The 18,971-nt window shown below is 42.0% G+C and overlaps 1 protein-coding gene across 1 annotated transcript in view; it reads left to right on the forward strand.

The window, feature by feature from the left end:
- Positions 1–7,072, forward strand: part of LOC121928724 (N-acetyllactosaminide beta-1,6-N-acetylglucosaminyl-transferase-like) — a 24,487-nt gene extending 17,415 nt beyond the window's left edge. Inside the window, exons 2-3 of the mRNA XM_042463832.1 lie at positions 2,448–2,540; positions 5,682–7,072. Coding sequence (XP_042319766.1) covers positions 2,448–2,540; positions 5,682–5,872 — 284 coding nt within the window. The 3' untranslated portion in view covers positions 5,873–7,072. The remainder of the gene's footprint in view (positions 1–2,447; positions 2,541–5,681) is intronic.
- Positions 7,073–18,971: the final 11,899 nt, after the last annotated feature.

Consider the following 18,971-nt stretch of genomic DNA (forward strand, 5'->3'; position numbering starts at 1 on the left):
AGATGATCTGAGTGTGCGGGGCGGATTATATGGAGAGAGGCGGTCCTGCAGATACCCTGGGCCCAAGCCATTTAGGGCTTTATAGGTAATAACCAACACCTTGTACTGTGCCCGGAAGCGAATAGGCAGCCAGTGAAGATCTTTAAGCACTGGTGTTATATGACTGGCCCTGGATGTACCAGTGACCAGTCGGGCTGCCATGTTTGAACAAGGGAGTTATATACTCCCTATAACTGGCCCTGGTCAGCATTCGGTCTGCTGCATTTTGAATCCACTGAAGTTTCTAAAGACTTCTGAAAGGTAGCCGACGTAAAATGTGTTACACTAGTCCAAGTGGGATGTAACCAAGGCATGCATCATCATAGCCAAGTCAGACATCTCAAGGAATGGGCAATTACATTCTCGTAGGGGTGTGGGGGACCCCTCCAGAACTGTTCTTTTACTGTAGTCTTTCTTAACCATTCTTGCTTTTAATTTGCTTCAATTCATTTTAAAGTCCACTCTGTATGGGGTAAGTATCTTTCTCACAGCACTCAGACGAGCCTCCTGGAAGCATTAATAATATGATTTCTAGTGCCTAGAGCTGTGGAAGTAGAGGATGTTAAAGCAACATTTTTAGAGCATTCTAGTGCTGTAGCACTACAGAGTGCTCAGGAAATCACATCATTAGTGCTTCTGGGAGGTTTCCTAAAGAGCCTGCAGTAAGCCTCATGTGGGCTGTGTAGGTTAGATTGGATTGTAAAACAAGACCAAGTGGAGTTATGAATAAGAAACACTACAGAAAAAGAGGTTTTTTCAGTAGTGAATAATCCCATTGGGTTCTTTTTTTTTGGGGGGGGGGTAACACAACAGCCTTTTTTTTAAAAAAAAGTAAGCAATCTGTAACATTAATAGCTTGTAAATGCATAACATAATGTGTTTCTTTGATAAGCCAAACAGTAGTGATGACAGGTACCTGCCTAACACCAGACTTGACAAGTATTGTAAAAAAAGTTACATTCGTAGAATACATCCAAGCTCTAGGACAGGTTCTTCTTGGGAGGCACCACCTCCTGAAGTAAAGTGCCAGGTGATCAGGGAGAGTACCTGGCAGTAATGGGACTTTGCCTTAGCAGTACTCTTCCAAAGGCAGCCTGACACCAACATTCATGTCATCTCAGCACCAAACAATGGCTTTTAAAAAAGAAATCCTAGGATTTTTAAATCTCTGTGGCAAATGTTATATTGTTTTCCAAAATGTTTTGTCTTCTGTTTTATTGACATTTGTGTACTTCTATACATACAATATGCTAGGATATAGTCTGGTATTTCTCTTACTGTGAAATGCCCAGAAAGGACTGGCTGCTGAATTAATGTTATCAGTGTAACAAGCAAACACATGCTTCCTTGCTGGCTATGCCATCTTGGTGACAGGCACAGCAGTGTTATTCTGGGCATCCTGTAATGCACTGTGCCATAGATTGAGAACATATGACCTTCCCTCCAAAAGCTCTTGGACCACAATTCTTATGCTCCTTCATCATTGGCTATACTGGGTAGAGCTAATGGGAGTTGTAGTCCAGCAACATCTGGAGGGTCACATGTCCTCTTCTCTTCACTGTTCTGTTTACAGCAGTGAGCCAACATCTCCCATATCATCCTGGGAAGTATAAAGGTTGAGAGCACCCAAGACTTCCCAAAAAATCTGATAACCTTGACCCAAACTGGCTCCTTTTCTAGTATCTCATCTCTGTTTCTGAGACACATCTGGGACCTTGCTTTTGGCAGTTAAGAGTGTGTGGGCTGTTACCAAGAACAACATCTTTCTCATTTATTAATGGTAAAATGACTCCTGGTAGCTTCAGTTGCTCAGCAGTGTTTTCACCCTTTGACTGTACAATACCAAAGTGAGCAAGGGAAGCACTGGCTGTAACCTTTGCCTTGAGTATTATACATCACCACAGCATGTCCATTTTCTTCTGTGGACATCTGACTATGAGGATCAGTAACGTGAGAGGAGTTGTTTGTGCAACTGGTCATCAGGGAAATAACTATTTGAAACAGTTTTCTTTTTCAAATTATTATTTGATGAAGGACTTTTTGTACAGTACAAGGATTTCAAGTGCATTTCATTGCCTTTGCATGATACTGAGCTGATCCAGAACTCTCACAGGGTGTCAGCAATGTTAATCTTTTTAAATAATTCATCTGGTATTTTAAGGATAAGCAATGTAGTCTGTTGGTTAGATTGTTTGGCGGGCTTTTAGGAGACCCTGATTTTCACTGGGTGACCTTAGGTTGATCACTTTCTCAGCCTGACCTACTTACATCATGTTTGTTATTGGCAGGGTAAAGTGGGACAGAGGCGCCACCTAGAACTGATTAGATAGGTAAGATATAAATGTCACTAATAAATAAGTAAACAAACAAAACTCAAAACTTTCTCTTTTATCCTCTTCAAATCCCAGGTGTCCCTGGCTCCATGCCAAATGCTACATGGGAAGGTGGTCTAAGAGCGATCAAATGGAGTGATGCAGAAGCAAATCATGGAGGGTGTCATGGTAAATACTTTTGACATTTTGTTTACAAGCACTAAAAGCTTGACTCTTCTGAGTGAACGCCTTGATATTGCCCTGTGTGGGCCCTATTTTTCCTTATTTTTTTATGGAAGTTATAAAAGGGTTCAGTAAGAAACACAAGTATTGATTTTGTCCCACTCCTGTTTCTGGAAGTCTACAGTTCAAAAGGGAAACAGCCAAGGTCTGGATAATGGAAGTTCCCATTTGAAATGGGAGCAAAAGCTGAGCACTATTCCTGTTACATGACCAGTGAGGACTACTGATTTGCAGATTTCACAAAACATGTATTTCCTGTTAGTTTCTGTGCTTCTAATTTGTCCTAAATCTTACAGAGAAAATCCTGGTGTGAATAGATGCGAAGATTTCCTGCCTAGCTCCAAGTGTACTTAATAGTTTGCAGTTCTAGCAATACATGAACCAATGACCTCTCCCTGATTTTTGTGTTGATATGATTTCTAACACCCTTTCCACTAAAGGTCTGAACATTAAACATATTCAGTAAGAGACAAAGTGAGTAAATTGTAACATTATAAATATACATAAAAAACCAACATCTGCCCAGCCATCTCAGCAACCTGAAGCACAGCTCAGCAGCTTCATCCAGTGAATCAAAACAAAGAATTTCAACCCCTTATGAAAATGGGTGAGATCCGCCAGCCAGAGGTCCAAAGGAAGACCGTTCCACAGGTGCAGAGCTAGATCTTAAAAGGCTCTCAGCCTTGACAGAGCTGTTTGTGTCTGTGGAACAGACAATAATCCTTTGCCTGTAGATCTTAAATTCTTAGAAGGTGGCTATCTTGCTAGTTGAGCTGCCAGGTACTGGGGGAAATTAGAGCACAATTCACTCGCCCTCATCTATCTTATTACAGCATGATTCAGCACCTGTACAGCCCCAGATGACTCTGATGACAAGGAGAAGCAGATCCTCGAAACTCACAATAAGCTCACTGCTTTTAAAAGAAATAAAAGTTACAGTTACTGATATAAATCCAATTGCTAATCTCATTTAGTTCCAGAAAGGGCCATGGGGGGGGGGGGGGGCTTCGTTCTCCCTCATGGCCTTTAAGCTGTAGGATGCCACAGGGTTCCATGCTATCCCCCATGCTCTTCAATATCTGTGTGAAGAGCATGGCAGATAGCATGGAACCCTGTGACATCCCACAGCTAAAAAGCCATGAGGATGAACAAAGAATCCCCCAGTGTCCCTTTCTGGAACTAGATGAGACTAGCAATTGGATTTCGTTCAGTAACTGTATCATTTATGTAGTTGCTATTTAAATTATTCTGTTGATTTGCTGTGTCATTTAAAACTCAATTTTTACTATTAAAACTAACTTCCTAAGTCCTGCCAGATATATATCCACCTAGACTTGAAACCAGGTGTGATCAGTTTTGGTGGGGCACAGGTCCTCCTGCAGCTGTTGGTTGCCTCCTATTATTTTGTTTTGGGGTGGTTCTTGAGGCTTCAGCAGAGACAAGAATTCAAGTCATAGAGTTGGAAGTGCCCACAAGGGCCATCCTGTCCAACCCCCTGCCATGCAGGAACTCACAATCAAAACATACCTGACAGATGGCTATCCAGCCTCTGCTTAAAGTCCTCCAAGGAGGGAGACTCCACCACACTCCGAGGGAGCGTGTTCCACTGTCAAACAGCCCTTACTGTCAAGAAGTTCCTCCTAATGTTGAGGTGGAATCTTTCTTTCCTGTAGCTTGTGTCCATTGTTCCAGGTCCTGTTTACTGGAACAGCAGAAAACAAGCTTGCTCCCTCTTCAATGTGACATCCCTTCAAATATTTAAACAGGGCTATCATATCACCCCTTAACCATCTCTTCTCAAGGCTAAACTGTCAGCGCAACTGCTGGGGTCCAACAACCCTTGTCAGCAACTCAAACAAGTCCTGGAGTTAAATCAGACCCTTGGAGCAGAGCTGGCAAATTTCCAGAAGCCGAAGCATGGCTCCCAGAGTCCAATTGGGATGACAACAACTGGATGTCTTCCAGGAACTGCAGCAATGCAGGAACCTCCAGGGACACACAGCAAACCGATGCTGTAGCTTCTTCTGATAAACCACCAGAGAAACAAAAGTCCCCAAAGTGCTCTTTATTCACAGTGCTATTATACAAAACTAGATCTCTCAAACTCCAAAACATACCAATCCAACTCCTACTTCAAACCCACACCACACCCTTGCTACCCCTGGGTTTATATAGACTCCAGACCATGTGGTCTCCCAAACCCAGTGAGTTCAGGTATGTAGCCATGCCATGTGTCTCCCCTGCAATCCAGACACATGTTTCATCATCCATGGCTACGTGCACTTGGACACTGAAGAGTCCTTGACACAATGAGCTTCAGCTGTGCTAGATCAGCCTTGCCACTCTGCTGAAGGCTCATGGCCAAACACACACACATCAAGCATTTCCCTGTGTGCTGTGTTTTAACCCTTCAAATCCTGACATAAACATCCCCAGCTCTCTCAGTCGTTCCTCATAGGGCATCGTTTCCAGACTCTTCACCATTTTAGTCGCCCTCCTTTGGACACGCTCCAGTTTCTAAAAATCCTTTTTGAATTGTGGTGCCCAGAACTGGAGACAATATTCCAGGTGAGGCCTGACCAAAGCAGAATAGAGTGGCACTATTACTTCCCTTGATCTAGACACTATACATCTATTGATGCAGGCTGAAATTGCATCTTCCTTTTTAGTTGTCACATCACACTGTTGACTCATGTTCAACTTGTGGTCTACTTGGACTCCTTGATCCCTTTCATACATAGTCTCGTTCAGCCAGGTGTCCCCTGATGTTCAGTCTCTTCAGTGATGTTCCTGTTAAGTTAGTTTGTTTAGATATTTATATTCTACCCTATATCTAAGAGCCAGCATTGTGTAGTGGTTTGAGTGTTGGAGTAGGACACTCAAACCACTACACATGGGAATAAGTCTCAATTAAATGAGATAGACTTCCCCAAGACAGAATTGGGCTGCAAAGTATTTGACACAGGTAGACATCAAGCTTGTGTGGTCCACCAAATGGGGTGTGTGTGTGTGTGTGTATGTGTGTGTGTGTGCATATGCATGCCTGTGCCCTTTAATATTGATCTTAATGTTCTATTCTTTTGGCAGGTCATTATGTCAGGAGCATTTGTATCTTTGGAACTGGTGACCTGAAGTGGCTGCTGAACAGCAAAAATCTTTTTGCTAACAAATTTGAACTTGGAACGTATCCACCTACTGTGGAGTGCCTGGAACTTAGTCTCCGGGAGAGAGCCTTGAACCAGAGTGAGGTACCAGTGGAACCAAGCTGGTATCTTTAGCAAGAATTTTAAAAAATGAACAGAAACAATAATACAGATCCAGTGTTCTAGAAGAACCATTTTACCTTGATGTCATACATCTTTTGGATGTCCTATACGGGTAATTTTGCTAATGTCTTGAAAAATGCTGCATCGCTCCTGAAATAAGTCAGGTCAATCTGTGTACTGGTTGGGGTTTTGATAATATTTTTAAAAACTGCATCCCATTTTGGGACAGGATGATCAGGTATTTTTTTTTTATCAATACTTTGGAAATCAGTTCTGATGAACAGATTGAAATTCAGTGGATTTGGATTTCCAACTGATAGAAGGTAGACCTTGAACTTTGTTATCATCATTTCTTGCCACTTGATAGTTCAGATCAGTGAATTCAAATGGAGTGCACCTTGTTGAAAGACTTCTTGATGGGACTTCATCTTTGAAATCAAGTACCTATTTAGACAATTTCTGTCAGCTTCTGTTGGATGTCAAAGGATTGTACTTGATCCAGAGTTGGCCGAGGCCCACATTTCAGGAACATGACTACAGAGGTTCATCCATTCTCTGCACTGAAAGGAGAAAGCGTAGCATATGCTAACAGAGATCTGTCTCCCATCTTTAACGATGAACCTCTCATGTGCCTCTTTAGAAGAGCAAAGTGGAAATGGCAAGAGGGGAGGGGACAAGATGCTCTGCTGAATTTGTTGCGTTTGGCTTAGGTGCTAATGATCCTGAAAATGATGAAGGGAAGAATCAAAGAAACAGAACTAATAAGTTTATGAGACCCCACACTGTTACAGTCAAGAGATTACTAGTTTTTTAAAAGTGGAGGCACTGCCTAAACCATCCTTCTCCAGATGGGTCAAATTATAGTTCCTATCTTCCTGAGACAGTGAATTGTAATCCAACCCATCTTGAATGGTCTAATGTTGGAGAAGGCTGGCATGAGCAGCCTTACATACTGTCTGATAAAAAATTAAGAGGCAAGTTCTTTCTAGTGATCTATGGGAAAATGTAAGCAATCTCCATTTGTATATCATGTAGGTAAGACTGAAAAATTGATAGCAACATATGTTAAAAATACAGGGGTGGGGGAAAATAATACAAAACCCAATTCCTTCAAATTTTATAATTAGTTTTAAGGACTTACTTTACAAACATTATTGTTACTGAATTAAATTAATGTTTAAATTAAATCAATAATAAAACCACTAATGAAGCTGGGACAGTTCCTTGACTACAGAAGTTCATTTTACTTTGCCATCTTTTCAAAACCACCAGCTGTGCTTTTTAAGAGCAATGAGGTTGCAGATATCAGAAATCATTATTGCTACCATCTGTTACAATTGCTATTAATATAACACATCAGATTCAGTCCCCACCCCACTCTCAGATCAACCCCAGATTGCTGAACATATTTGTTGTGGAAATGTGGATACACTATCTTAATAATGTATCAAAGAACGAGAAGGTGCTGCATGTGAACATCAGTGCCTATACCATTTGCTATAAAATGGGGCCACGGGGCTCAGTGTGGGGCTGCCAGAAGGTGTTAATTCTGGATGTTTGATTTAAAATATTTTGAATATTTAAAAAAAATCTAGCATACTAGCAAGAACAGGAAACTTCAGCCATCTTGATGTTTCAGACTTCAGCTTCTAGAAGACTCAGGATGCATGACCAGGTAAGGACTATGAGGAGCTTTCATTTTTCTCTCCAAGTGATTGACACTGAACGTCTCATGTGTCAGTACTTCAATGCTGTATGTGAACCACAGGGACACTGATGGGTATTCTAAGGCTGCAATCTGGAGAATGAGCAAGTATTTTTAAATACACCACTCAAATAGATGAAAGAGCCACAGCTGCTTTCTTTGTCATTTAGCAATAGCAAGTACATTTCTATACTGCTTATCAGTGCACTTAAGCACTCCCTAAGTGGTTTACAATGTGTAAGCTAATTGCCCACAACAAGCTGGGTACTCATTTTAGTGACCTACGGAAGGATTCAAGACTGAGTTGACCCTGAGCCCCTGGCTGGAATTGAACTCACAACCTTGTGGTTTGTGAGTGAGTGGCTGCAGTACAGGCATTTAACCAATGCATCACCAGAGCTCCTTTTATCTACCTTTTATTCATTCAGGAATTCAGTAGGAGTGATTACGTTGCATGCAAAGGGTCTCAGGTTCTATAGCTGCCATCACCAGGTAGACCCCTGCTTAAAATCCTAGAAAGCCATTGGTAACTTTTTTCACTAGGTGAAATAGTTAACTTTGGAGTCTTGTGGGGCAAATGCCAATGGAGGGCAGGCTGCACAGTTTGCAAAAATTTCACATTAGAGACTATCACTTCTAGAATACTCCACACTTTGGAGATGCTGAGCAAGGTTGCTGAGAAATTCTAGAAGCTGCAGTCAAAATAATAATAACTTTCTCAAGTTCTGGGACCTCTGAAACTTCCTCATAGATGCGTGCACTTATGGCACATAGATATGTGCACTTATGGCACGATGACGATGATGCACATTTATTCCTGCACATCTGGATACATCTCACAAATGTTCATTCTCACATCTATCATTTGCATGTATTCTTCTACCCAGCCATCCTCAACAAGTTATATGTGTGTCCCATTAGAGCCAATGGGAGGCTTTCCCCCAAGTCTAATTGCTATGTGGAAATGTAGTCTCTATGGGTATAGAAACATCTATCCACACTCATCTCACAAACTTCAATTTTCACACATAGTTTTTGTCTATATTCTCACACACTTCTTCTCCATCTCTCTCAGCAAGTTTATTTTTGGTGGGTGGGTGAGACTTCCCATCAGAGCCAGTGTTATGCACATAATGTGAGAGCAGGGCCCAATCATCAGTGGGTCAGATGGAATAATTACTGCAGTCTCCTTTTTGATCAGGGGGTCATGCTGAAAGGAAAAGATGTTAGTTTTTTCTCCCAGTCACTTCCTAAATATCCTGCTCTTTCTATTTTCAAAAGGTTGCGTGTGTTTTTGTCATTAACTGCCATCAGGTTGATTTCAATTTATGGCAACCCCATGGATGAGATACCTCTATCAACAGCCCTGCTTGTGTCTTACAGACTTGGCGCCTTATCCTCCTGAATTGAATCTATCCATTTATAATGTGGTTTTCCTCTATTCCTACTGCCTTCTACCGTACCAATTGTTATTGCCTTTTCTAGTGAACTGGGATGTGATACTCATAATATGGCCAAGATTCGACATTCTCATTTTAGTCAGCTTGGCTTCTATGAAGAGTTCTGGCTTGATTTGCTCTAGGGCCCATTTGTTAAGTAACAATGAGGAGAGCAGGCTGTTAGTTTCACTAAAGCTGCAATTCATGCACAAGTTCTTGCAAGATTTTTTGTGTAGCTGATTAATGAAAATTATTTATATCTTTAATTTCTATGTCATGATACTTAGAACAGCTTATACATGTCCACAATAGGGGCTTTGTTTTTGAAAATGCTTCAGGGCCCCAGTCACCTTAATCGGACCTTGCCTGACAGTGTTGTGTTTGTGGGTTGGTGGCATGTAGAGAAAATTAATCCTTGCAAGTTGTCCCCTCCACAGAAATCACCATGGACTTACTGGAGCAAAATACAGTGCTGTTTCTCCAGAGGCGATTTGCTTAGTCCATGTATAAATCCACACAAGATCCTTTCAATGAGACATAAGGTTGTCAGATCTCAGGGCTTGGCCCCGAGTCTCCACTTTTCATGGGTAATCTCCATGGAGGAGATGAGGATGCAAATTCTCCAGTTTTGTTGGGCTCAGCTCTTGTACAGATCTCCAGTTCAGCTAGTAAAGCAGCAGCTTGCCACATTTTGCAAGGCTTCATTGATTTGTTGCTGCAACTTGCAGAGACTTTCCAGCAGATAGTCAGTCCTCCACATTGGTGGCTTTGACTTTTTACAGATTTGATGTTCTAAGAATCTCTAGGTCCTCCAGCGTGACTTTAAGGTCAACTTTTGTCAGAAGTTGCACTGATGGACCTGGACATTCTTGGAGAGAACATATCTCTAGGCATCTGTAGGTCCTCTAGTGTAATTCTTTGGTCAACTTCTAGTGGATGTTGACCTATTTATAGAGTGGTGTTGGAGGACCTAGAGACTCCTGAAGAGGTGTTTTGTTTTTGTTTTTTAATTTGTGGGTTTTCTGTTTTTACTTGGGTCCTGCATCGCTAATGCCAACAAATGTGGAGGGTTCACTGTTTCCCTTCCAATTGTAGTGCAGATCTGCACAACTTGCCAGTAAGTAGGGGCCAATATTAAAACAGATTAAACTTCTTTGGGGTTGCAGATAGGTTTTTAGCAGCTCAATTTCCAAGGAAAGGCATAAATTACTGATTTAAGTATTTTAATTTGTTAATATTAATTTCATCCTCCTCTGCCTGGTCCTATTCTTGGGCAAGAGTCCTCCACTGCTTGGTCTTCTCTCAAGAATAGGACCAGGCAGAGGAGGATGAAATTAATAATAATATTAACTAATAAATTAAAATACTTTAATCAGTAATTTATGCCTTTACTTGGAAAGTGAGCTGCTAAAAACCTATCTGCAACCCCAAAGAAGTTTAACCTGTTTTAATATTGGCCCCTACCTACTGGCAAGTTGTGCAGAGGCTCAACCATTCACACATTATAATGGTCTCCAAATCTGGAATCTGATTTTGGTCTCTACATGTATCCCTGTGGTTGTATTGCCCCTTCTAATCTTTGAGAACTCCTGGAGAACAGGAGAAGTCCCAGCAGACTGGCGGAGGGCAAACGTTGTCCCCATCTTCAAAAAGGGGAAAAAAGAGGATCCCAACAATTACCGTCCAGTTAGTCTGACATCAATACCAGGAAAGATTCTGGAGCAGATCATTAAACAGAGAGTCTGTGAACATCTAGAAGGCAATGCCATAATCACAAAAAGTCAACATGAGTTTCAGAGAAATAAGTCATGCCAGACAAATCTAATCTCTTTCTTTGATAAAATTACCAGCTTGGTAGATGAAGGGAATGCTGTGGATATCTTGATTTCAGTAAGGCCTTTGACAAGGTTTCCCATGATATTCTTGCAAACAAGCTTGCAAAATGTGGGCTAGACAAAGTAACTGTTAAATGGATCTGTAATTGGTTGACTGGCCGAACCCAAAGGGTGCTCAACAATGGCTCCTTTTCCTCCTGGAGGGAAGTGACCAGTGGGGTCCCACAGGGCCCAGTGTTATTCAACATCTTTATCAATGACCTGGATGACAGAATTGGGAGCACACTTATCAAATTTGCAGATGACACCAAATTAGGAGGAATAGTTAATACTCCAGAGGACAGGACCAACATTCAAAATGATGTGAATAGACTAGAAAGCTGGGCCAAAGCTAACAAAATGAAATTCAACACAGAGAAATGTAAAGTACTGCACTTAGGGCGGAAAAATGAAATGCACAGATATAGGATGGGAGACACATTGCTGAATGAAAGTACATGTGAAAGAGATCTAGGAGTCCAAGTAGACCATAAGTTGAACATGAGTCAACAGTGTGATGCGGTAGCTAAAAAGGCCAATGCAATTCTAGGCTGCATCAATAAAAGTATAGTGTCTAGCTCAAGAGAAGTAATAGTGCCACTGTATTCTGCTCTGGTCAGGCCCCACCTGGAATATTGTGTCCATTTCTGGGCACCACAATTCAAAAAGGACATTGAGAAACTGGAGCGTGTCCAGAAGAGGGCGACTAAAATGGTGAAAGGTCTGGAAACCTTGTCCTATGAGGAACGACTCAGGGAGCTGGGGATGTTTAGCCTGGAGAAGAGAAGGTTAAGAGGTGATATGATAGCCCTGTTTAAATATTTGAAAGGATGTCACATTGAGGAGGGAGCAAGCTTGTTTTCTGCTGCTCCAGAGAACAGGACCCAGAACAATGGATGCAAGCTACAGGAAAAGAGATTCCACCTCAACATTAGGAAGAACTTCCTGATAGTAAGGGCTGTTCAACAATGGAACAAACTCCCCCGGAGTGTAGTGGAGTCTCCTTCCTTGGAAGTCTTTAAGCAGAGGCTAGATGGCCATCTGTTGGGGATGCTTTGATTTGGATTTCCTGCATGGCAGGGGGTTGGACTGGATGGCCTTTGTGGTCTCTTCCAACTCTATGATTCTATGATTCCCAAAATATTTTGTTTGCAATAAACAGAATTGGGGTGGATGAAGAAGCAAGCTAATTTGTTAAGGCTGGGAGTCTTCCATACTGTTGAGATTGCTGTGATGTGCAGAACAGTCTTAAGCACTATAACTAATAAGTAACCCTCAACGAACTGGAACTTACTGTTAGATAGGTGTGTTTTAGAACTGTGGCTTTAGGCTGCAATCTGAACTAAAGGCCCGTACAGACAGACCAAAATAAAGCTGCTTCAGGTCACTTTGGAGCTATGCTGTTTAAATGATGTATGCGTCCTAAGAGGCCAGAAGCTTTGCCAAAGTTGTGGTCCAGTCCTTAGGACTGGAGTGTGGTTTTGGCATGGCTTCTGGCCTCTTATGATGCATCATTTAAACAGCATACCTCCAAAGTGACCTGAAGCAGCTTTATTTTGGCCTGTCTGTACAGGCCCTAAGAGAAGGAAGCCTAACTGAACAGAGTCAAATTTACTCTTAAGTAAATGCATTCAAAAACATCTCTGCAACAGTCAGTTTCAGCATAAAAAATTATAAAGTAATCCTGTACCAAATCCGAGATTAACTAAGAAAAATAATTTTCTAGCATATGCTTTAATGGACGCCCGTCCACTTCATTTGATATGGTAAATGAATAAATACATTTAAGGTTCATGCTATTAGTGTTTAGGTTCAGGCAGGCATGCCCTTTAAAAACGAAATGTCAAACGGAAAAAATAAATGTTTAATTATATTTATTGCACAAAAGAGAAGCAATAAATAAAAAAATATTGATTCATCTGTCGTACATGACCTGTTACCAGGTAACTTGTTTTTGCCTAGGCAGAAATTAGAGGAACACCACACCAGTGGAAAATGTGGCAAGGAATTAATAGTCTTATTTTCAACCAGTTAAACAGCTGTGAGTGAGTTCAGGTCACCACTTTCTATTTTTAACTGGGCCTTTTCAGAGTAGTTTGACGCACACAAATTAGGCAGGTGAAGCTGTATCTGCCACTGTTTACCACCCTGGGAAAAGCTGCACCTTTTTCTTTTTAAAATTGGGGGGGGGGGGGAGGTGAGGACCTAATAACTGTACCTAGAACAGATGGATGTTAGGATGCTCTGGGCATATCCTTATGAAGAATTTGGCTGCTGAAAGAATGGTTTGTAGTTGGGTTTTGTGTTAATATAATAGTTTCATTCTGTTCCACTGCAACAGCTGAGTGCATTTTTGCCTACCAAACAAGGGTAGACATGTGCGGCCTTCAAATAAAGTCAGACTATGACCTTCAGCAGGCCTAGGCAGCATAGCAATGGCAAGGAATGGTGGGAGTTGCTGTCCAATAACATCTTAAGGGTTGTATGTCCATCCCCACTACAAAGGAAGACTGCCAGGGAAACCTACATCTAAAATAACATACATTCTGAAAATGTCATCTATGCTCCTTTGCAGTAGAGCTGTTAATTTATTTTCATATCTATTTTCATATTGAAAGGAGGTAGTAACTGGCCTAAAAGGCTAGAGGGAATGTACAGGCAGTGCAATACCTTTCTCAAGAACGTGTGCTTGTTATTGTTTCCGTTTCCTTGTAAATGCGACAGGTACAAGGTTTATGGCTTGGTGCTAGAACAATGGGTGTATCCTCAATCATTAAGTAATGTGGTTGGGTGAGAAATGTCTTTTCTATAATGATTCACATGGTAATAAATCTACCAAAAAGCAAAAAAGTCAAATGAGGTTGCCTGGAAATGTGGTAAAACAGCCTTTTCCCACCTGCTGCTGCAGTTGCTAAGAATATGAGGCATTTGCACAAAAAGTTTATAGCAGACCACACACACAGCCAGCATGGTATTTTGACAGCCATAATCCAAAATCCCAAAAAGTCACTTCTAAGTAGTGCCCCAGGCTCCTCTTTAAAGGTTTCTTCTTCAGCTCAGTAGTCCACGCCATGCAAGCCTAGCAATTAGTTTACAATTCCCATAATGCATTGAATCTGGTGCCATTCCTGGTCAGCACAGAAAATCTAAAAGACCAGATAGATCTAGTTTTCCAGTAGCTGGGGTGAGGAACTTGTGGCCAATCCAGATGTTGTTGAACTGCAATTCCCATCATCCCTACCGTTGGATCTAGTGACAGTTCTAGTCCAACTTCATTAGGAGGGTCACATGTTCTCCACTCCCAAGTTATAGATTCTCAAATTTGAAAATCCTAGAACCAATATGTATTTATTTCTTCCAGTTGCAATAGCAAGTACATTTATATACTGCTAATTGGTGAACTAGCACTCCCTAAGCAGTTTGCAGTCTGTAAGCTAATTGCCCTCAACAAGCTGGTACTCATTTTACCGCCCTACGAAAGGATGGAAGGCTGAGCCCTCCTCTAGGATCAAACTTACAATGTTGTGGCTGCAAGACCAGCATTTAACCACTGCGTCACCAGGGCTCCTCAGTACAAAAACCTAATGAGTGTTTTCGGAACAGTGCATCAAAAAAAGTGGGTTGACACACCACATCAGCTAAAATGCATAAGTTAAAATACACATCAGTTTAAAAGGACATACATACAGTTTAAAAGGACAACACACATGCATATAAAACAATCCACATTCATAACCAAACCATGGATTCAAACCATGCAGGGCTTTAAAGTACCCATTTTGAGTTGTTCCACTGGTAGCTGGGGGCTTCCACGTCAGTGGGATGATGGATTCCACTCCTGTCTTTAGTCCAGACAGAACTAAAGCTTGGATTTAAATCTAGAATGTGTTCACTGCTCCAATGACATAGAAATTGTCAGATGATACATATGTCTTCCTCTTTTCTCTAAATGGAAAAGTGTGAGCGTAAACTTCCCAGCTGTGCTTTCATGAGTATCAAATCAACAGGTATGGCCAAGGTGAGAATCATGTTGTGGGAGGGATAATATCAGCACTCAGTATGCTCAGGCAGCTACCAGGGCCCCAGTAATAATAATAATAATAATAATAATAATAATAATAATAATAAGCTTTATTTTCGGTGGACGATCAAAGCGGTTTCCAATATCAGATTAACAATACATAACACATCATGACTCTGCTTCTCTCCCCTCAAGATGGTGGTCAGGAGGAGGGCTCTTCTTCTTGGCAGGCAGAGGCCTGTTGTTTCTTGCCTGCTTCTCTCCCCTATTGACATGTGCTGGGGCTTGGAGAAGTTACTTTTTTTGGATTGCAGCTCTTACAAAAACACAGAACCCATAACTCCCAGCCATCATGGGATTCTGAATGCTGAGAAATTACAAAATAATTTCTAAGCACTGCCCTGGGCTCCTCTTTAAAAGTTTCTTCTTCAGCTCAGTAACCCTGACCATGTAGGTCTAGCAACTAGTTTACAATCTTTATAATGAACCAAATCTGGTGAAATTACTGGCTTCTAAGTACTGCCCCAAGCTCCCCTTTAAAGGTTTATTCTTCTAAACAACTCATTTACAATTCTGAAAATGAACCAAATCTGGTGAAATTGCTGGCTGGCACAGAAAATTTAAAAGGAAAGCTAGATGCAGCCCTCAAGCACTTTTAAAAGTGACACCTATAAGTCCTCCAGATACCACTGATGGAGGAGATGATGATGATGATGAACCAGAACCAACAGAGCACCTTATCCAGGGTGCCCTCCCATGTGAAGATGACTCAGAACTGAACATGTGAACTGACTATAGTCAGATCAGGAATGGGCAATGTGTGTCCATCCCAGGCTTTTTCCACCACCATTTCTATCAGCCCCAGCCAGCATAACCAAGGTTAAGGAGTTGATGTCCAGTAATACCTCAAAGATCACACCATTCAAGATAAGTAACAGTGACTGCTCACAACAGCAAGGGATGCAAATAACACAATCTGCTTGGCCTAATGTAGAAAAGAAGTAAAAATGGATCTGTCAGGTATCTGGAGTTTTCCAAGGATTTGGGAGCAGGGAGGCTGAGATAAATTTGGAATACAGAAACTTGGGGGGGGGGATGTCTATGCATATTCTCTGTGTTGAAGAAAATGACTAAACTTCAAATATTCCAATTTGCTCCATGCAAAAGAACTATTGGTTATACAACAGCTAAATCTCTCACCCTTTGATTCTTTTAGTGGTGCCAAATTAATATACGCTGGGAACAGAAAACAGGATCAGTTTAAGAGAGAATAATTTCTTCCTCCTGTTTTATAACCTGAAGACAAAGGATGGTTTCAATGAGCTTTTTCTTGGCTCTGTCTCTTTCGGAAACGGTGCAAGTATGCCTAATCGCTGTGTTTGGGGAACAGCTCTTGATCTGGCTGGTTTTGTAGGTCACTCCCCTGCCACTCCTTCGCTTGTGGCTGACAAAGACAGCCGCTGGGCCTTAGCTCTCCTTCTGACAAGAATCTTTGTTTGTCTCTTAGAGGTGGCTGTGGTGAAGGAGCACGCCCTCTGCACATGCTCCAGAGCACTCCTATCGCCACTCTGCACATGCTCCAGAGCACTCCTATCACTATACTTTACCAAGCAGTCTTTACAGTTTAGATGCTGTGAAAACAAGCAAGCAAGATCTCTTTTCACAAACCACTTGTACTGGCAGTGATGGTTGGGATGACTGATACAATGAAGTCACACTTTTCTGGGGTGGGAATTATGTAGCCCTCCAGATGTTGCTAAGCTACAGCTCCCAGCGGTCTTCACTGTTGGCTAGAGCTTCTGGGATTTGCAATCCAGAAACAACTGAAGGCCTCCACAATTCCCATCCTTGCTGTAAATTATTCTTAGATGCTTGAGAGGAACAATCAAATAGATGATGAAGCTGCATCCAGGTTTGGGTTGAAACAAATGAGGTTTAACCACTCATCTTGGTATGGATGACTGTGCTGAGCCACAGAACAAATTTTGTTACAATAAAATGATATGCCAGTCGTTTTCCTATGTATTAGCATTCATAGACATAGAGGAGAATCTCCATCCATCCCAACTGCCACTGTCCTGTCCTTGGAGGGAGATGAAAAGAGGCAGGCACAGGTTCATGGAACCCCCCAGCCGAGTATCCCTGGAGAGCAGCAATATCTAATGGACTTAATAATAATAATAATCCACTCCCATACTGCCATCCACTTTTCCTTTCATGTCATCATGTCTTAATTAGATTGCATGGGAACTGTTTTGTTGTTCATTCATTTGTAAACTGCCATATGCAGTGATGGAGCTATATAGGTGATCATGGATGAGGATAATACTGTAATGTCCTGCTTTAAGGGCACTACAGTATTCCTATCAAACTACAGGAAAAAAGATCCCAGCTAAACATTGAAGCACTTCCTGACAGTAAGAGCTGCTTGATAGTGAAGCACACTCCCTTGGAGTATGGTTGAGTCTCCTTCTTTGGAGGTCTTTAAAGAGAGACTAGATGGCCATCTGTTGGGGGTGCTTTGACGCTGTATTCCTGCATGGCAGGGAGTTGGACTGGATGGCCCTTGGGGTCTCTGCCAACTCTGTTATTCTATAATGCGGGCTATATGTGCACAAGTACCCCAAAGTCACCAGATCCTGTCTGATCTAGGAAGCTAAGCAGGGTCAGCCCTGGTTACTACTTGAATGGGAGACCACCAACAAATGCAAGATGCTGTAAATTGCATTTCAGAGGATGGAAAAGGCAAAACCACCTCTGAGGATTCCTGTCTTGAGAAACCCTCCTGGAATTCCTATGAAGGTCAACAAGCAACTTGAAGGCACAAAGACACATAAATACCCTTGTCCCACATGAGCTTGGAAGCTAACTAGGGCTACACAGTTCAGGGCTTACCCAGAAATTGTCCATGTCTACAGAATAAAGACCCACAGAAATGTTTTTTTTTGGGGGGGTGTTCCCAGGTGGTGGTTAGCTGCCTTCAAGCTGACCTCGACTCATGGTGACCCTGTGGATGAAACATCTCCAGTCCTGCTATCCTCTGTCTCTCTGCTTAGGTCCTGTAGGCCCATGGACTGAGTTTATGCATCTGTCTTCCTTTCTTTCTGCTGCCCTCTACCTTCCCCAGCCCCAGGGCCTTTTCTAGGGGCCCATACCTTCTCATGATGTGGCCAAAGTACCACAGCCTCAACTGAGGAAGAATTCAAAGATATAGCCATGTTAGTCTGTAGACTCAGCATGGGGAGAGATTTTGTAGTAAACGCATCTGAGGAAGCAGACTGAAATCTCAGAAAGATCACGCTGCCAATTTTTCTTTCAGTGAGTCTCAAAGGTGCGACAAGATCTCTCTATAGCCTGATTCTACAGACTAACATGGCTATATCTTTGTATTCTAAACATGTGTGAAATCTGCAATTAGAAGTGCTTGGGAGGGGAGGTCATTATTTATTTATTATTTGTTTATTATTTTTTATCATTCAGTAATAATAACAATAGTGATATGCATCTGAGGAAGTAGAGTGAAGTCTAGGAAAGCTCATGCTGCCAATTTCTTTCTTTCAGTTGGTCTCAAAAGGGCTACAAGATCTCTCCACAGACATCCTGGCTTCCAGGGAGAGTTCAGGCTTGATATTTATTATTATTATTATTATTATTATTATTATTATTAATTATTATTCTCCCCATCTGTTTGTCATTTTGGGCTGTCTATGGGGCACTGTTTCCCCAACACCCCACATCTGGAATGAATTCCTTTGCATCCTCTCTGCTTTCGTCCCTTCTGCCCAGGTTCATGCCTCTGAATGCCCTGGAGGCATGAAATCCCACCGGATCTTGGGCGATAAGCAGGGACAGCCCCGGTTGGTCCTTGGATGGGAGACCGACAGGTGCTGCAGGCTCTGTTTCAGAGGCAGGGACTGTCCAAAAGAGGATCCCTTGCCTAAGAAAACCTAGGGAAAGGCCAGGGGACTTGCAGGCACACAGCAACAAGAAACTAGGGGCTGCAGTTTGCAGGATCTTCCTTCCCTCCTCTCTCTCGAAGGGAAACTCTCCTGGGATCTGGGTTGGTCGCTGG

This window comes from Sceloporus undulatus, chromosome 4 (genome assembly GCF_019175285.1).
Source record: "Sceloporus undulatus isolate JIND9_A2432 ecotype Alabama chromosome 4, SceUnd_v1.1, whole genome shotgun sequence".
Classification (NCBI taxonomy): Eukaryota; Metazoa; Chordata; class Lepidosauria; order Squamata; family Phrynosomatidae; genus Sceloporus; species Sceloporus undulatus.